The sequence below is a fragment of the Chlamydotis macqueenii genome, chromosome 29 (assembly GCF_036417535.1).
Source record: "Chlamydotis macqueenii isolate bChlMac1 chromosome 29, bChlMac1.mat, whole genome shotgun sequence".
In the NCBI taxonomy this organism is placed as follows: domain Eukaryota; kingdom Metazoa; phylum Chordata; class Aves; order Otidiformes; family Otididae; genus Chlamydotis; species Chlamydotis macqueenii.
The window spans coordinates 152,176-170,052 of NC_141584.1; the positions used below are offsets into that span (position 1 = coordinate 152,176).

The 17,877-nt window shown below is 57.2% G+C and overlaps 1 protein-coding gene across 2 annotated transcripts; it reads right to left on the minus strand.

Moving 5' to 3' along the window:
• Positions 1–708: 708 nt before the first annotated feature.
• On the minus strand, positions 709–11,051 carry EIF4B (eukaryotic translation initiation factor 4B). 2 transcript variants are annotated; one of them, XM_086768705.1, is made up of 15 exons: positions 10,973–11,051; positions 7,290–7,424; positions 6,188–6,396; positions 4,606–4,722; positions 4,257–4,311; positions 3,735–3,878; positions 3,086–3,196; positions 2,604–2,783; positions 2,282–2,516; positions 1,932–2,050; positions 1,638–1,851; positions 1,448–1,515; positions 1,244–1,331; positions 1,055–1,127; positions 709–902 (listed from the first exon to the last, which is right to left on the minus strand). In XM_086768705.1, the coding sequence occupies exons 1-15, from the start codon at positions 10,983–10,985 to the stop codon at positions 825–827; spliced, it is 1,839 nt and encodes a 612-aa protein (XP_086624831.1). In that variant the 5' UTR covers positions 10,986–11,051; the 3' UTR covers positions 709–824. The 2 variants fall into 2 exon arrangements, with proteins under 2 accessions (XP_086624831.1, XP_086624830.1); XM_086768704.1 differs by lacking the exon at positions 10,973–11,051 and adding an exon at positions 9,339–9,644.
• Positions 11,052–17,877: the final 6,826 nt, after the last annotated feature.

Sequence of the window (17,877 nt, forward strand, 5' to 3'; positions counted from 1 at the left end):
GGGAAACACCCCAAAAGCAGCGCCCCTCCCCCTCGGTACCTTCATGGCGCTGGGACCCCCGGCGCTACCGGTCCCCGAGGCTCCCGGGCCCGGGCGGCTCCCGCGCGCCCTTCCCCTCCCGTCGCGGCTGGGCGCGTTCGGGTTTTTTATTTATTTTCGCAAAAGATCTCGGAAAAGCCAGGAAAACAACGGCGGAGCGGCCGCCCCTCCCCCACCTCCCCGGGGCACGGCCCCGTCCCCGCCGGGGGGGGAGGGGGGGTGGCGCGCGGGGAAAAAGAGGAGGCGGAAGGGAAAAGGGGGAGAGGAAAAGGGAGGAAGGAGGGGTTTTGCCCTTTGCTTTTTGGGGGGGGGGGGGCCCAGGGATGGGTGCCCCGGGAGCCCCAGGCCCCCCGCTGTCATCTCCGGGCCGGGTGGGGGAGGGGCAGCACTTGGGCCCCCGGAGGAGGAGGAGGAGGAAGGCTCCCCAGGCGCGGCCGCCAGCACGGCGGAGCTGCAGCCCAGGCGCCGGCCCCCGTTTTGGTCGGGCGGCAAACGGGGGGAGGAAGGCCGGCTCCTCCTCCTCAGCCGCCCCCGCGCCCCCTGCCCAGCGCAGCCCCCGCCCTGTGGCGAGGTGGCTGCGGTAGCGTCCCCCCGCCCCAGGCGGTGTGGGCGCAGGTGCACCCCTTGTTTTCTTCCCCGATGTAGGAAGTTGCAGAGAGGGGTGCAGGAGATGGTGAGTTTTAGGTTTTATTTCTCTCTCGTCGGGACAGAGGTTTGGTTTTTTTTAATTCTCCCAATGATCCCGAGGTGGCGGCCGGCGGGGGGGCGGCGCGAGGGCCCGGGTTTTACTCAGCGCGTTCCTCATCGTCGCCGTCATCTTCGCCGTCCAGCGACAGCGCGGCGTACTTACTGGCGTGGCTGAACTGCGGGAAGGAAGGGGCTTGTCAGACCCCTCCCTCCTCAGCGTGTCGAGAAAAAGAACCCAAAAAAAGCCAAAATAGACCCCAAAAAAAAAAGGTCTAGAAAAAGCTCATCACGGCTCGAGCTGCCGCATCGTCCGCCCCCCGGCGCTTACAGAGGGTGGGGTCTCGTCGAGTTTCTTTGGCTCAGGCGCAGGTCGCGAGTCGTGGTCCTTCCTGCTCTCTCTCCTGCAAGAGGCAGAGGCCGGTTGGCGCCCGCACCTTTGTGCCGCACGCCGGGGAGGCCGGGAAAGCCAGCGGCGGGCGGGGTGGCGCGGGTTCAAACGCAGGCCCGTGTCACCCACCTATCAGAATCTCCCGGGCCGCGGCCGGAGCTCCCGCTTCGGACCTTGGAGCCGCTCTCCCGTCCCCCGTCGGGTTTGTTCTCGTCTCCTGGAGGGAGGAAAAGGCGGTGAGGGTCTTGCGCCGAGCTCCCCGCTCTCTCTGCAGGATTGGAATAGTTTTCAGAGCTGCGTTTGGAAGGGGGTGGAGTGGCAAAGCCCTCTCACCTTTCCTGTGGGCGTTTTTTGGGGGTGCCCCATCATCCAGGGGTGGGCTGGGCGCCGTCCGGCTGCCGCTGGGGGAAAAGAGGAGGAGGAACAGCGTCAAGGCCTCGAGGTGATGGCACCTGCAGGCCGCGCGGCTCCCAGCGCCCCGGCACGGGAGAGATCCCGCGGGACCCAGGGCCGCGGCACTGACCTCGTTGGGGAGCGCTGCTCCGAATCCGAGCTCGGCGAGCGGGCAGGGGGGTTGGCGCTGCGCTTCGTCCAGGCGTTCTCCTTGGGCGGCGGCGCAGGCATCACCTTCAGGGGCTGCTTCTCCTCCTTCGGCTTGGAGGTGGGAGAGGGGGCATCGTCCTCCCTGGTGAACGTCTCGTTCTCCAGCGACTTCTCGCTCTCCCTCCTCCGCGTGGCTGCAGGGGAGACGTCGACAGTGAGCCGGAAGCATGGTGACAAGAGCGACGAGGCGGGGGCCACCCGGCTCTCTACTCACTCCTGCCCGTGGGGCCGGTTCCCACAGAGGTGCCCGGCGGCCCTGAGGTGCCGGTCTGCGAGGACTCGCTCCCCGTCCGCGATCGCTCCTGGTTCTCTTCGCTTCGCCAGCTGGGATGCCTGCGCCAGAGCAGGAGAGAGGGGCTGATTCGGGCACCGCAGCGCAGGGAGCGAAGGGGAGCGGGAAGCAGGCTTACAGCACCCGAGAGGCGTGATGGGCACCGCTGCCGAGACGAGCGGTTGAGGGGGAACAGTGGGAGGCGGGACTGACTCAGCGGTCCCCAGGCCGCCCAACGGACGCACCGCTGCCCGCACCCCCCCACGCAGGTTTTGAATGCCGCGCCAGCCCACCTCTCCCGGGGCCGCCTTTCTATCCTCTTGTCATCTTCCAGCTGGCGTTGCAGCTTCTCCTGCTCCTTCTGTAGCCGCTCTTCCACCTCCCGCTCCCTGGCAGCCGTGTCCACTGGCTTGGCCCCCCCGAAGATGGAGGCAGCCCGGCTGGACTGGGGTGCGGGGGCCACCGAGGTCTCCTCCTCCTTCGGCGCGCTCCGGGGCTTCAGGTTCAGCTTCGGCCTCTGAGTGGGTCCTGGGAAGGAGCAACGATACCAGGAGTGAGCGCAAATCCCAGCTAGAGCCACTCCCAGCGAAGCCAGGACCCCTCTGAAGCCATTACCTCTGTCCTCGCTGCGGAAATCACTCCGGCTGTAATCATCCCGGGAATTCCACCGATCCATCCGGTCATCCCGCCGGTCGTAGCGGTCTTCGTAGCGGTCACCGCACCCTCTGTAATCGTCATCCCGGCGATAGCCGCTGCCAAAGGCCCTCCTGCCGCTGCCTATCCGGGAATCGTAGCCTGGAGGGGGAAAAGAAACGCTTCCCGCTGCGTCCTGATCCCTCCTGGGCCGGTGGGGCATGGAGCAGGAGGCCTCCCTGCAGGCCAGCATCGTCCTAACGCAATGGCCTTAAAATCTGGACCAGACCCAGATAGAGCAAGGCCGGGGATTAAAGCCGTCCAGAGAGGAGGAGCAACAGCTCATCCTCCACAGCCCTTCCCCATCACGGGAGGGGAACTGGGTTGCGCTGGGCCGCTCGTCTGCCGTTGCGGGGACTCACTCTCACCCTCTCCACCCCAGCAATCCTTCAGGAACGTCCTACCTCGGTCGTAGTCTCTGCTGCGGTCATCGTAGCGATCCCTGCCCCCAAAGCCACGGTCCATGTCCCTCCGTGGGCCATCCCGATACCGATCGTCGTAGCGATCCCGATACCCTGGAGGCAAGAGAAAGGAGAGGTGGGCGGCGTGAGCGGGGCAGCTCGGGGGAGCCCAGCACATCATTTCACCCTGAAGGCTCAGGTGACAGACATCAGCGAGGATTTTCCTGCGCTCATTACTGTGAGAGAGTCACATCCCCTAACGAAGCAGGAAAATCCTGCTGCCGTTCTCCAGCCGGGAGCCGGTGCTGACCCGCTCACCCTTACTGCTCCCCGGCCGGGGAACGCACTCCGGGGGGCCGCTCTGTCAGCATCCCATCAGGCAGAGCAGAATAAAGCACGCCCGGACGTTGAGACATTGCCGATTTTTTCGGGGGAAACAAGGGAAAGGAGGAAGAGGTATCCATACGGAAAGATGTGGCAGATTTGGCTCTGCGCTACAGGTGCAGGGGAAACAACCACCCGCAGGAAATCTGCTTGCCAGCGACAGAGCGGAGGGAGGCCACAGCCTGAGCTCTTCGTGACCGGTCAGCTCCCCTCAGCCACCGCTTCAGGACGGCCCCGGAAGGAACACGTGATTTTTCTCTCAACTCACTGTCTCCGAAGCTGTCGTCACCCCGGCGGGGCGGGTAATCATCAAAGCTATCGGTGGTGGCAGGACGGGCCCTCCAGTCGCTCTCGAACCTCTCTGAGTCACGGAAGCGATCTCGATCTCTGCCGAAGCAGCGATCGTCCCGATCTGCCGGGGAAGGGAAGGAAATCTCAGCTCACGGGGCCGAGTCAGCGGTGAACGGAGCGAGGGCGCAGCCTCTCCTAGTTCCCCACTCTCAATCAGCGGGAATCACTGACGCTTTGAAAACCCTTGGCTGAGGCAAGTACTGCGATGGGAACAGAGCGAGGGCGTGGGAGGAACCAACACGACGTCCTTCACTAAGTGCCAGCAGGCAAAACACCCCGGCCGGGCCCTCCGGTCACGCAGGCAGGGCCCAAGCCTGAGCCTGTGCACTGGCCTGGAGCTGGGCTCGGAGCCGTCCCTCCTCAGCCAGGCTGGTCGCCAACCCGCCGCCAGCGAGAGAGCCGACGTGAAGGGAAGATGGCGAGCCAGCAGGACCCTCACCTTTATCCTGAGCTTGATCAGCAACATCCACTCGTATTCTTCTGTTCCCTAGAGACTGAAAACAACAGCGAGCAGTCAGCCTCGCGGCCCGGAGGCATGCGGAGGGGTAAGAGGAGCCGATCCCAGGCCGACGCCTGAGCACAGAGCGAGCAGCTCATACAACACAGGGGCTGTCAGCCTCAAAAAGTGCTTTTGTGCCCATTTAATGGCTCTCAAGCAGGGACAGCTGCTGCTCTACGGGACGACAGCTTCTCGATGCCTCTCCAGCAGCCAGGGCTGCCCAGGAAGGCGCCTGATCTGCTGGGGGGCTCGCACGCACCAGTCTGGCTCTGTCAGGGCTTGTACTCACCTCTTCATTGAGGCTCAGGGCCTGGAATAAGGAGTCTATGTCTTCAAACTCAGCGTAACCAAAACCTTTCAACCTCTCGGGGTTGGTAGGTTCCCGTGGCAAACGCACAGCACTTATCTGCAGGCAGAGAGAAGAGGAAAGCTCTCATTAGGACTCCTGCTCCCCGATGTCAATAACGACGGGCGAGGATTGAGCTACGTGGGACCACGCAACTCATTGCCATCAAGGGGCTGAATAAATCCTCTCAACCATGAGTGGAATTCAGCTCCCTCTTCAAACAGCACTACAAGTGCCACCGACGCTCCTTTGGAGGAATTTGGCAAGAGGTTGGCAGCCACAGATCTCCAGCAGCTGCAGCGGGAACTGGGAGAGCTCTGCTCAGCGGGCGATAGCTGCTCCGCGCCCCGAGCACAAGGCCGCAGCCCCTGAAGCCAGCAGGAGCCATCCCTTTGCCTCCTGCCTGCTTGCAGAGCTCGGCCCAGACTCCCGGGGAAAAACCCCGGTGAAAAGCAGCTTTGGGCTCGTCTGAGCAAGACTTTTTGCGTTCAAGGGGAGTCCTAGGGCCGCAAGGATAGCTTGCTGCCTTTGCTAGGTTACGTGTCGCATGTTGTCCATCCACTTCTGGACATGCTCTGAGCCCTTGGCACCGCTTTCCAGGCCCTATCAGATCTCCCACTGCGCCGGCGCCTTCCGCAACCTCTCCTCTCTGGATTTACATTCCCAAAGTGTAGCTGCTCCCGGGTTGCTGGAAGCAGCGGCAGCCTGCGGAGCTTGTTATGCGCAAAGGGAAGGCACAAATCACCTTCAGGCAAGCTGCACGCAAGGAGCCACTGGGAAGGGAGTACGATCGATGGCCGCGGAACAAGTGGCTTCCACAAGCACAAGGGCCTCCATCACGCTTTGCTTCTCACTCTCCTGCGTAGCACTGACCCCTCGGCCCGGACCCGTCCAGGGCCGAGCCTTGTGGCTCCCTCCTCCTCCTCCTCCACAGGAGTTTCACCCACGCTATTAAGTTTCCGAGGAGGAGCGGATGCTGCCTCAGCAGGCGTGAGGCGTTAGAAAAACATGGCGAAAAGACAGAGACCGAGGTAGGCAGCACGGCTCCGCCCGCGGGGAGCTATCTGCTGCGGTTAGCACGGCTCACTGCCGCGTGGGGATTGCTGGACTCCAGCTCCACTTCCCAGGGTCAACTTCTGGGACGAAGTGGCCATTTCTCATCGCTGCCCCTCCTCCCTGAATAACCCAAGGGCTCCAATACTCTTAAAGCTGGGAAAAAAAAAAATGTATTGTGTTGGCAGTCGCAGCCTCCCTGGGAGCGTCCGCAGCTCTCGGCCGGGGCGCAGGATGCATCTTGAGCGAGCTCCAGCCGGGAAACCCCTGGAGAGGGCTGGACGCAGCACAGGCCAGAGTGCAGCCCATCAGCAAAACATGTGGTGCCTCCACGCAACTGTACTGAAGAAAGGGCAGAAGGTGCCAGACGGGCAGAGCAGCAGTGAAAAAAAGGGAGAAACAGCAGAGGGAACGGCGGTGCTGGAGCAGGTAACAGCAACAGCAAGTCTACGTGATTTAATCAGCTACTCACGTTGAGTCCTCTGAAGAAGTCTTTGATGGATTCTTCCGTCACATCATAGGGCAGGTTTCCCAGAAAGGCAGTGTAGGGGGGGGATTTCGGGAGGCGGCTTCTGTCTATGTTGGGCTCCCGAGCGGCCCGCGGGGCGGTTGGCAGGATGGAGCGGTCGATCGGAGGGGCCCGGTACACATCATCATCGTTACTGTGCCAAGTGGTGGAAACTAAAGAGAGAAATTTGGCAAATCACCCCCAGAAGCACCCGACTAGAGCGTGGCTCCTGCCAACGCCATCATCCTCATTGCACGGCAGCACCACAGCCGAGGAGCTGAGGGTTAAAGCCCAGAAATTCATCCGGCCGAGCTGCTAGACAGCCCAGAGGGAAAGCACCTGCCCCAAAGCCACCAGCAGTCCCCAAGGAGAAAGCGAGGCAGGCTGGAATGGCACCGAGAGCTACCATAAAGTCCGGCTACCTGCTTAATAAAGCATTAAAGCCTTTCTGGGATTAATTCCTGTCTGAATCGCAGCCCGTCTCATGGAAAAAACACCAAGGCTGGATATTAACGTTTTTAGAGGGAGAATTCGCTGTGACCACTGAGCACACAGGTTGCCGCGCTCACCAGTAAACTCCCAGGCTCCCGTCAGTCTGCCCACCCTCCGCGTTCTCTGCGCCGGTTGCGCTGACAAAAAGCTCTTTACCCCATTTCTGAGCGAAAATCTCCCTCCCCCTCCACTGGATGACAAGTCTTGATTGTTAGGAGAACTGGGTTTGCTCTCTGAGGTTAGTTACTCCCCAGAGAAGAAACAACCAGCAGGTTCCGCAGTGTTTGGGTGCGACGTTCTGGGTCACTGGCCGTTCAAGGGTACGGCCAGACCCGGTTACCAGCGCTTCCCACCCGGTTCCTCCGGTGTGAGAAGGGGAAGGATCTGTCAGCGGACAAACCGCCTGTGCGCCCCTCAAACCCCAGGAGCGAGCCAGAAGCGGAGTGCCGCTTCTTCGAACACTGCAGGCCAGGAGACCCCGTGGTTATCGGCGTTTTAACGTCGCGAACGAGCCGGTTGGGTGTTTGACTGATTCGGGAGCCGCATGCTCCCGCCAGCCGCGTAGCAACAGTACCGTCTCCTTCCAGGTCGTCTGTCTCGTCGGCCCAGCTGACGGGTTTGGGGATATAGGTCGGGCCGCCACCGCCGCCATCTTCTGCCAGAAAGTCCGTCAGAGTGAGGGTCTTGCCCTTCTTGTTCTTCTTCTTAGCTGGCGGGGAGAGAAAGAGGAGTGAGCGACATCCGGGACTGGCCTGGTCTTGGTAGGGTGGGGCAGGAGGAGTGGCGGGAGCCACGGGGACACAGGCACCGGCCACCTCGGCCCAATGTAAATACTGTTTCCAAAGTTTCCAATGAAAATTCTGTTTCCAAAGAGGCAACGTCCTCCAACCCAGCACAGCCGAGAACCGAAGCTCCCCTCGCCCAAAGCGCGCTCAGGCATCAGGTTTTGGGGGTCGGCTGTACCCACAAACCTCGCCGGGGGCTGTTCGCTTTGGGAGAGGAGGCGGTAAGGGGAGAAGCCACCCCACGTCCACCCAGGCCGCGTACGGAGCACGGCACAGCGATCCCCTGGAGCCAGAAGCCGGCCAGCCTTGCTGACATCTGAACTAATCTCCCAACTCTTCCCACTCGGGGATTTTTTTTTTTTGGCTACACCAGAGAGCGTTTATTCAGCGAGGCTTTGCCGTCTCCTGATGAAGCCGGGCGTCGTGATGGGCTGCGACACCTCCCAGCGGTGCTGGGGAAGCCAAGCTATTTTTAGGAAGGCCGGTTATGATGTGGTTTGCAAAATTTTTTTTTTTCCCCCTTGTGGAAGGAATTGCTGCCCTCCTGCGGCACCAATGGCCGGAGCAGGGGCTGACAGCGCCTTTACCTGCCAAACCTTTTTTTTTTTTTGCAGAGCACCAGGGGCTCAGATGCCCTGGTGACCGGGGACAGCCCCTCCGCAGGGTTGTTAAGCAGCGCTTCCGCTCTCATTGCCCAGGAGAAAGAAAAGCCGGGCTGCTTTAGAAGATACTGCAGTGGCAGCAAGGCGAAACCGATTGCTTTTGAAAACACGCGCTTTTATCTTCATTAAGAACAAAATAATAAACTCTGGGGCGGCTGGACTTCACGCAGATAATCTCTTAGCAGGCTGCTGGCCAGGGAGTACGATAATTAGCGGGTGAAGTGTCGCAGCAGCCTTAATGAAGATAAAAATGACAGATGCGGGAGTTGCGCAGGCTGCTCGTTTGCCGTCTCTAATTAGCCAATGCTCAGAGCTGAGGGATTGCTCAGCAAATTGCACTTAAAATGGTTTCTCCCACAAAAACCCACACACCAGCATCAGTGCGACGACCGCCAGCCTCTTCCAGCAGGGTTTGGATCGACCGCCTGTGCGCGACGCGGGGCCCCCGTTCCTGCTCCCAGCCCCCCCAGTCCCCCGTTCTCTGCGTCTCGCTCTTCCCTGCTGGTCTCAGGCTGGGTTTTAAGGCAGCAGGAAAGCGGACCCTGCTACTCCAGCCGGGCGCTGGGAAGATGGAGCTTCCCACCCTCCCAAACTCGCCCCCAGTGTCTCTAGCAATGCCGGGAGCTCCCATTCTCCCCCAGCTCTCACCAGATCTTCATTCCCAGTGTGCACCAAGACCCCAGAAGGGACAGAGAGAAGAGCCGAGCCTAAAACCGACCCCTTACCCCACTGTTTGGCCAACTTTGCCCCCTCCCCTGCCCCTCAACTACCAAAGAGGTGCCCGGGCTCTCGGACATTTCCGAGCCCGCTCAGCTCTCCCAGCCACGCTGTGTCCCACAGTTCTGGCAAACGTCCGAGTGACACGGAATGGCACCAGGAGCGATGGCTGCTCTGCCCGTCTCCGACCATCGCCCCTTCGGTTGGGGGCTTTACTCTCCTTGCGGCGAGACACTGGTTGTGCTCTGGAGAAAACCTCAGCAGTGCTTTGTCTTCCTCTCGCGTCTCCAGCCGCTTCCCACTCCCTTGGGCCTCGCCTTCGGGACCATGGGTGACTGGAAACGCTTTACCCAGGAGCCCAAACACCCCCAGAGCTGCCCTGGGCACAGAGCGGGCAAAATGCTTTCCGACACCCCTGGGAGAGTGGGCAGCGCCCCGAGGACCCCGTAAATTTCTGACCCAGCTGCGAGACACCCGAGTGCCGTGGGGGGAGTGACACCTTCCAGGCCCTCAGCGACACGTTAGTGGCTGTAACTGGGAGGGTGACGAGCCACAGGCGCCCGGGCATTCACTGCCAGTGCAAACATCTCTGGGTCCCCCTCCCTCAAATTTTGCTGCCACTTTTCAGGACAGGAAGCCTTTCCGATCTATCCACAGGCAAAGAGCAGAAGCCATAAATCCAGCCAGCCCTTCGGAACGGCTCAAGCTCTGTTTGCCAAGGGGAAGCTCATGGAAAGATGACGTCAGTTCTGGATAAAAACGCTGGGAGAGCAGCGGCAGCGGTGACTGCCTGGAAAAAATGAAGAGAAATACTCTGCTGCCGACAAGGAGCACCATTCCCGAGGAAAGGAGGCCAGGCAGCGTTGTTTCACCCTCTCCGCCTTGTCGAAAACACTGCCCGAACAGCACCGGATCCACTCCCGTGTGGCCACCGGTCTCCGAAAACCAGCAGGCTGGGATGGCTCCAGCTGTGTCAAACAGCCAGCGAGTCCCAGGCTTGGTGTGAAGCAGCTTCCGTCGCAGGATAACGGTGTCGCTCTGTCTGCCGGCCCCAGGCCGGGGTGGGGGGGAAAAACCTACCCCCCACCTGGGCAAAATCTGCTGCTTGCTGCTGGCTTCAACCCTGCCGAGGGGGACCTGAGCCCCGCGTCGAGGCTTGGTCAGCCTCCACACCTGGTCTTGGACACTGGACGGCGCACGTGGAGTCCTGAGGCCGCCCTCCCCGGTGCTCAGAGCCCCCCGTGTGGCGCCGGGACCCCGGGCCGCACCGCGGGGCCACTGTGGCTCAGGCCAGGCCGGGGAGAAGGGCGAGGGCGTTTGGCATCGGCCCTTCCGCTGCGGAGCTGCTGGCGGCCCCGATGGATCCCTCGCCTCTCTGCAGCGGCGGCCTCGCCCCACACGGTGCCACCGCCTGCCCCGGAGCACGCGGGGCGGGGACACCAAGGATCTGGGGGGAAAAGCGGGGGGTCCCGGTGTCTCACGCTCCCCCCGGGCTCCAAACGGCGCCGGCGGCTGGAGGAGAAGCGGCGCGGCCCCCGGGGATCGAGGCCGCGGGGCTGCGGGGAGGGCGGCGCCCTGGGCAGCGCAGGGGGCTTGGGGGAAAAAGGGGAAACGGGGCCGGGCCCGCCCCCCCCGGCCCGACGAGCGCGGGGCAGCGCCGGGCGGGGGCAGGGGGGCTGCGGTACCGGTCACCTCCCCCCCCGGCACCGACCGCGTGCGCGCGGGCACCCACGTGGGTGCCGCCCCGCGCCCCCCCACCTCACCACTCCGCGCCTGCGCAGCGACGCGGCCGAAGGTTCCATCTGGCTCCCGTCCCCCCCCACGTCAATCACCGGCGGCCGCGCGCGCCCTCCCACCAATAGGAAGCCGGCGGGGGGGGCGGGGGGAGCGGCCGCGCGCGCCGTCCCTGTGGGGACGGGGGGGAGGGGAGACCGGTTCGCTGCCGCTGCCGCCGCCGCCGCCGCTCCCTCCTCCTCCTCCTCTCGGCCCCGCCGCCCCACCCCGGGGAAGCGGCAACGCCCGGCGCGGGCCCATCGGGGCCGGTCGCCCCCCGCGAAGGCCGCCGGGCCGCGCCGCCGCCGCGCAGCGCTCACCTGAGGCCGCCATGTTGGGACGAGGCAGAGAAGGCAAAGGACCCGGATGAAATCGTCACGTGACTATGAACAGCCCGCCCTCTCCCCGCGAGGGGCGGGGCCGGTCCGGGAGATGATTCTGCGGTTGGCAGCGCCGCCCGCGCCGCGATCGGCCGTCGGGGTTCTGGTGCAGCGCGGCGGCGCCCCGTGCACTGAGGCGGAGCCGTGGGTCACAGCCGTGGGGCAGTGCCATGGGGCACAGCCGTGGAGGACAGCTGTGGGGCAGTGCCATGGGGGACAGCCGTGGAGGACAGCCGTGGGGCAGAGCCATGAAGGACAGCTGTGGGGCACAGCCATGGGGCACAGCCATGAAGGACAGCCGTGGGGCACAGCCATGGGGCAGAGCCGTGGGTCACAGCCATGGAGGACAGCCGTGGGGCAGTGCCATGGGGCTGAGATGGTCCCCCCACGATACCTGTCTGTTCCGAATCAGGGGAGCCCCCCAGCCAGGCAGATCCCCACTGTGGGGCGGAGCGGCCCTGTTTGCTGGGGCTGGGGGTCACCCCGTATCCCGCCCCGGGCTGGCGGCTGAGCTGTTCCGGGTCCGTGAAGTTTTTCCAAAATCTTTGGACGTGTTTCTGGAGGGCACGAGGAGCAGGCGCGGCTGAGCTGCAGCAGTGGGGCGTTTCACGGCAGGAAAGATGATAACGAGCACGCCGCGTTCACCGTCCAGGCGTGGCAAGTTTCTGGCACCGTGTGTCCTAGGAAAGGTCGCATTCCACTAAAACGAAGTGGGAAAGGAATTTTATTCCCTGCCCGTACGGAGGGGTGTGACACACCCGCCCTTGTTCTGCTGAAACGCTCCAACCAGTGAGCGGGGCGGCTCCAACTCCGCTGCAAAATGCGAGTGAGAAACGACAGCTGCGCGGCGCCCGTGACCCTGCGGCGTGTGAGGAAACTGGGCGTGCAGAGAAAGGCCTTTTTGCTCCGGCGCATCGCGCCTGGTTTGGGGTGGTTGCCAGGCGCGCTGTGCCAGCTGAAAGGCAGCCAGGCCGTGGCCCAGTTGGATCCTCTCCGCCACGCACAGCCACCATCTCCGGCCCATGGAAAGTCGTGTTCGGAGAGCTCGGAATTACCCTGAGCCACCCACGAGGCAGCACCCTCTGCGGCCTGGCCTGAAGGAGGTACAAATTGGAATTTTTACCCAAAAGAGCCTGTCTCCCTCTAGGTGTGACCCAAATGATGTGGAGAAAAGGCATTTTTATCTTTGGACCAAGAGCTAAGGCGCGCGGTGTTTTCATTACGGGATGGATAATGGCGATACACTCGCACACCCAGGCCCCCCGTCACATATTTCCCTCTGAGTCAGTGTCAGGATTTCCACCGATTCTGGCCGGCTTGCGGTTGGGCCGGCGGACGGCATGCGGGTGGTGGCGAGCGCTACCAGTTATTTTTGCTTGGCTTTGCGCAGACCGATTTCCCTCAGAGGACACAGGCCTTAACTGCGCCTCCAGAAGAATTTCTTGTCCTTTTATACAATGTCAGAGGCAACTCAGAAGCTCATGGTAACCCGTTTGGATTTGATGGGATAACCAGATTCTTTAATAGTTTATAAATAAAAGTAATGTCTATATTTTGATAATTATATATAAGCGGAGGTGACAGAGAGCAAGCCCTGAATCCTCATCTCACCTCCTCCTGCCTTCAAAACGCACATAAATACAATGGAATATTTTGTCTGAGCTAATTAAAAAACACCCTTTCCATCTTATTAACTATATTTAACCAACCCAGTTGAAAGTGACTTAAAAAAAACCAACAATCAGAAGTTGGAAAGGAGCTTATTAAAAAGTCAATCGGCATTGCACTGATTTAAGCCTGAGAGGATTGCGATTGCACAGTACAAAAAAATTCCCACTTTTATCAGAAGCCATTCGTACACGACCGCCGTCTGGGTTCACCTTGGATGCTGCGCAGCAGCGCCTGTAGCAGCCGCTTGGTATTGTACGGCAATTGGCCCTGCTCTGTTCTTCCGACCGGCGAGTTACCGCCTGCTCGCGGGGCGATGCGAGCCTTACGAGCTGTGGCCCCAAAATCTCCATGAGCGGGAGATGTCTCCTTCGCAGGGCAGTGATTTAGGAAAAACCTCACAAACCTGCTGCTGATCTGACCGAACTGTGAAGCCTGGCTTTTCTCTCCAACCTGTCAAAGAATCTGAAAGTCGCCGCCAGAAGTTTGGCCTGGTGTCGTGGCTGAGCCTGCTCAGAAGCTGTCCCAGCACTGAACGGCCCGGGAAATCCTCCGATTTTCATGTCCTGACCCAAAAGTATGGCAGGAAGAAGAAGAGCAGCAATACAGAACGCACGTACCTAGGGATGCGTGACCAGCCTGGCGCTCCGGTCCTGCCCGGCGCGGAGGAGGGGCTTCCCAAGCACATTTCAGAGTCACCAACTTTGATTTAGTTAATGATTTTAGTTATCAAAGTCAATATTTTCAGATTGGTTAACTGAGCCTGTCCTCATAGGAGAGGTGCTCCAGCCCTCTAATCATCATATTTGATCATATACTTTATTCTTTATAACAATAATAAAATATAGAAAAGAATCGATGCACAATTTCTCACTACACAATGACCGATGTGGCCTGTCCTGAGCAGCAATCACGGAATGACAAAAAAAAACCAAAACCAATTGCGGACTGATTCCGAACAGCGAGGGAAAAGCCAGCCAGCTCCCCGGCCCAGCCCCGCTTGCGTCCCAAGCACGGCGTTCATGGCACGGAATAACTTCTTGAGGCAGTTTGGGTCACGGTACCAGCCGCAGGCCTCCCTGCACCTTAGCGAAACCCGGGAAGCTGGGAAAAGCCCCTGGGAAAGGGCTCTTTCCACAACTCCCCACCTCAGTGTGTTATTTGCTGGAGGGGGAGCCAAGTCCCATCCCACGGCCCTCCCCTGTTTTGCGGTGAGAAATGACTCCTCTTCCTCTTATTTTCCAGCCAGATGCTTTGTGCTGGGCCGCTCCCGGCCTGGCTGGGCCCTCGGCTGTCGTGTTGGGGTTACAATCGCAGATACAGGTGCAAAATCCCGCTCCGGGGTGGATTTTTCTCTTGGTTGCACTTTATTTTTAAAAATGATGCCTGTAAGACAGACAGACTCCAGCTTGGCTGAAATTTTTGTACCTAGTGTATTTTAGTCATAGTTTTGGGGGACGAGAGGGCAGGCTTCAACAAATTGCATCCCTTATTCAATAAGTTAACTGGGCGTGACGATTTAAATTGTGACTTGGCTACGAAAGCGTTTCCTCCGCGTCTGAACAACTCCGAGGCTGGATTTAATTGGAGGCCGCGTTGGTGCTTTCTGTGACCTGCTGTTAGTCTCGCGCTGTCGGCAGACGTTAAAGCGAGGTCATCGGTAAGAGACCGGCTTGTGACAGAAACCCGCAGGCGTTTGGCAGCATCAACAATGAGCTGCAAGGGGACGATCAAGTCCTTGTGTCAGGCGGTGTTGCATCTCAAAAGTTTCGTGACCATATTGCTCTTAAAAGCCATTGGAGTCTTTCAGCCTCACCGTTCTCCTTTTGACCCAAAATGTCTTGGCGCTTGAATTCGTTCTAATTTTAGCCTAAATGTATTCATGTCCTGTTCTAGAGCCGATATTGCCCTATCGTTTCAACAGCTCAGCCTTCTGTCATGTCTGTTTGCTGCAAGAGAATCATTTTATCCTCTCCCCAGCTGCATTTTGCTGGCCCAAAGGCTGTTGCCGGATGCCCTTCCCATTTTCCCAATCGTCCTGATGCCACTTCTACATTCATTTTTGCAGACGCTGCAGTTTCGGTTCAAGCTGTCCTGTGTGCACAGTGTTTAATGGAGACATGGTTCTCTTGCTCATTGGAGCAAGGTTGATGAGGCTTTTAAAAAATTCTTTAATTAAAAATTATTTTCTTCAAGCTGTGCATGCTGACAAAAAAAAAAAAAAATTATCAAAGGAAACATGAGATGTTTTAGAGGACATGACAATGACCAGGTGATGCACACTTAAAAATGCTTGGGCTTTCTGGACCAGGCCTTTCTTGTGAAGCTTGCCAGGAGCACGTGGCTCGAGACCGAACAGGAGCGTTTGTTGCAGGGCCCGGTTACGGAGCCAGCGTGCCGAGCAGCAGCCGTGCTGCCAGCCCACCTAAGGCTCAGGCTTTGCTGAACCAGGCTGCCAGGCGCCCAGTTCCGTTTCCAGTGGCTCACCAGCTCTACTCAGCGACGCTGTGGCCCATCAAGCTGCTGATCTTGTCGGGGGAACCATCCTAGGGCTCAGCTGCAGCCCTTCCCACCAAGAATTCCCACTTTTTCAGCTGTTCCTTTGATGCTGTTTTTGATAGGCATCCCCTCATCTGTTCTACGCCACTTTTGGGCCTGGAAAACTAGTCCTCAGCTCAGCATCCTTACGCCTTTTCTAAGTCACCTTCCTTCACCTCTTTTCATCTAATTTACTTTTTTGCTGCCCTCTTCTCTAAATTAAAGGGGAAAAAAAAATGGAGTTTCTTGTGATAACTGCAAGGTACTGAAAATTCTTTCTTTTAACTTTATTTTCCAATTCCATGTTCCTTTTCGTGGTTTTTTAATTTGTGTAAATTTGACCAGTAGAGGAAAGATCTGTTGTTCCTGCTTCTGCTGGTGTACCGCACTGTAGGATACTTTTAACGTCTTTGAAGTTTGTATTAGGAACATGGCACTTCTCCAACACTGCTTATTTTCATCCTCGAGCCAAATTTGCTACACTGGTAGAAACAGGGAGTTTTGGCAGGAGAGCTACATCAGCCTTACTGCTGAAGCTGAAGAAAGAAAATGTCATGCTCTTTAAATAACTATTTGCAATAAATTCAAACCTCAAATGATTCTAGCTGCAGTTTGGTATAGTAGTTGTAGTTTAGTAGTTGTAGTTCTTAAAAAAAAGTGTATACCTGAGGAATTTTAAATATTTTTAAATTTTTGGCAATGCCTAATTTTGTATTTTCACAGGAAAAATTTACCTGTGAGAGATTCCGGTTTGTGTAATCTACCTTGGAACAATGCTTTTTACATCACAGTGTGTGCCACAGTACTTGCGATGACAGGATGGCTTCAGGGACCAAAGACGGGATATTTTCAGTCCCTAAACGTCATAGTTGTAAATTAATTAAGCAGGTTATCATGAAGAAAACCGACCAAACGTTTCTCCATGCTGCACGACGTTTGGTACCTGCCGTAACCTGTGTGAGGTCATCTTCACGAGTGGACCAGCAGTTCCTCTGGCAATTTATGGTGGAGACCAGAAATTTTGGTAGCGATTTTGGATGCAACACAGAAATCTAATGTGAAAAATTAAAAGCTTGAGTGTGCAGCAAAGCAAAGTACTTGTGCAGAAGCGAATAAAATGGTAGGGCTGGGATAGGTAAGTTTGCTGAAAAATATCTACTGTTCAGAACCGGTGAAGGTGACTGTGTAATGTTATACTGACACCTTGATTTTATTTTCCCCGAAACCTGCAAAAGGGAGCTGCATCTTAATATTTTATGTCTTTTATTTCTATTTGCATTTTCTTGTTATGATGATCCCTGTTTTTTCTGGATTGTGTTTCTCACAAACAGCCTACTCGTATTTTCTACTTTTCCTGATATTTTAACTGCCATAAACTTTCCCTTCTGGCTGTTGCAGACGTAGTCCTATCCCAAATTATGTTTGAGCTCTTCACCTCTGGATTGCCAGCTCTGGGCCAGGTCAGCAGGAACAGAATATTTCCACCATCTGGTGTCCGGTCAGTGACCAGTGAGAGAAAGCAGCAGTCGGCCCTGCTGCCGGTGACCAGGTTTTTCACAACTGAAAAACCCAACAAACCCAGTGTGAGAGCGACTGCACCACACGCAGCTCATGTGGACAGGTGGACTACAAATCCCACTGGAAACCTCCTGGTCAAGCCTCAGCAGACAGAAGGGAGCACAGGAAAATTTGTTAGTCTGGGCTGTTGGGAGATGTGGTTTCATGGGGAACATTCAGTTTATAAAAAACTAGTTTTTCAAAAAGCAAACACCTGATAATTCTTGGCTGAAAATGACAGCTGCTTGTGAGAAAAGTGACTTCATTTTTTTTTTCCTGTGATGTGGAAAAGCAGATGTGGACATCCTCCAGTCTTCAAAATGCAAATATCCACCAGCAGTACCGGTGGTTGGCAGCTGATGGCAATTCTCGAACAGCGCATCGTTCGGCTGAGAGGTGCTCTCTTCAAGGGCACAGAGTTTTTGCCGTATTGTGATCGAGAGGTTGGCTCAGGCTGACTCGGTGAAGAACACATTCGGATCAGTATGCCACGTTGGAGTTCTTCGGAACAGTACACTTCTGAACGCTGCAGCCATTTCCTCTTTTAGGAGTAAGGTCAGACGTAATTACAGGATCTGTGAAGTGGGCCAGTGTCTGAATTTCCGTGATCTTCTGAAGCAGTTTGCCATCTGAACAAAAACCCAAGTTAAACAGTCACTTAAGAGAGAAAGAAAAAAAACCCTACTGTAATATTAAAAAAATGCTATATTGAAAATTATTATTTGTAACTATAGTCTTTTATTTTAATATGGAAAAAATAAACAAATACTAACCATTTTAGGGCTTTATTTAATTTTCCTGAAGCAAAACTATGCTTTTAGGGTGATAATTTTGAGACAAACTAAAGAACTAGGCCTTAATAAAGAGATGTAGGAAAATTTATGAAGAATTTAGGATCTGGTTTTCTGGGTTGCTAACACTGGTTTTGTTAATATTTTGTTAATATTTTATCATTCTTCACTTTATTCTCTTTCTCAGTAACTGATTCTTCCATGCACATGCTCCTCCTTAGCGCTTTGTCCTTTTCCTGAGTCTCTCAGACTTCTCTGGCATCTCTACCGAGGTGTCCAGATGCTGTTCGT

Bases quoted from the DNA above. Each gene is read 5' to 3' on its own strand.
- EIF4B (XM_086768704.1), bottom strand. From the start codon at position 9,447: ATGCCCGGGCGCCTGTGGCTCGTCACCCTCCCAGTTACAGCCACTAAC. The intron at 4,312-4,605 runs GTGAGTACAAGC...TGTTGTTTTCAG, and splicing joins CCCTGAGCCTCAATGAAGAG to TCTCTAGGGAACAGAAGAAT. The intron at 2,517-2,603 runs GTAATGGCTTCA...GCTCCTTCCCAG, and splicing joins TTTCCGCAGCGAGGACAGAG to GACCCACTCAGAGGCCGAAG.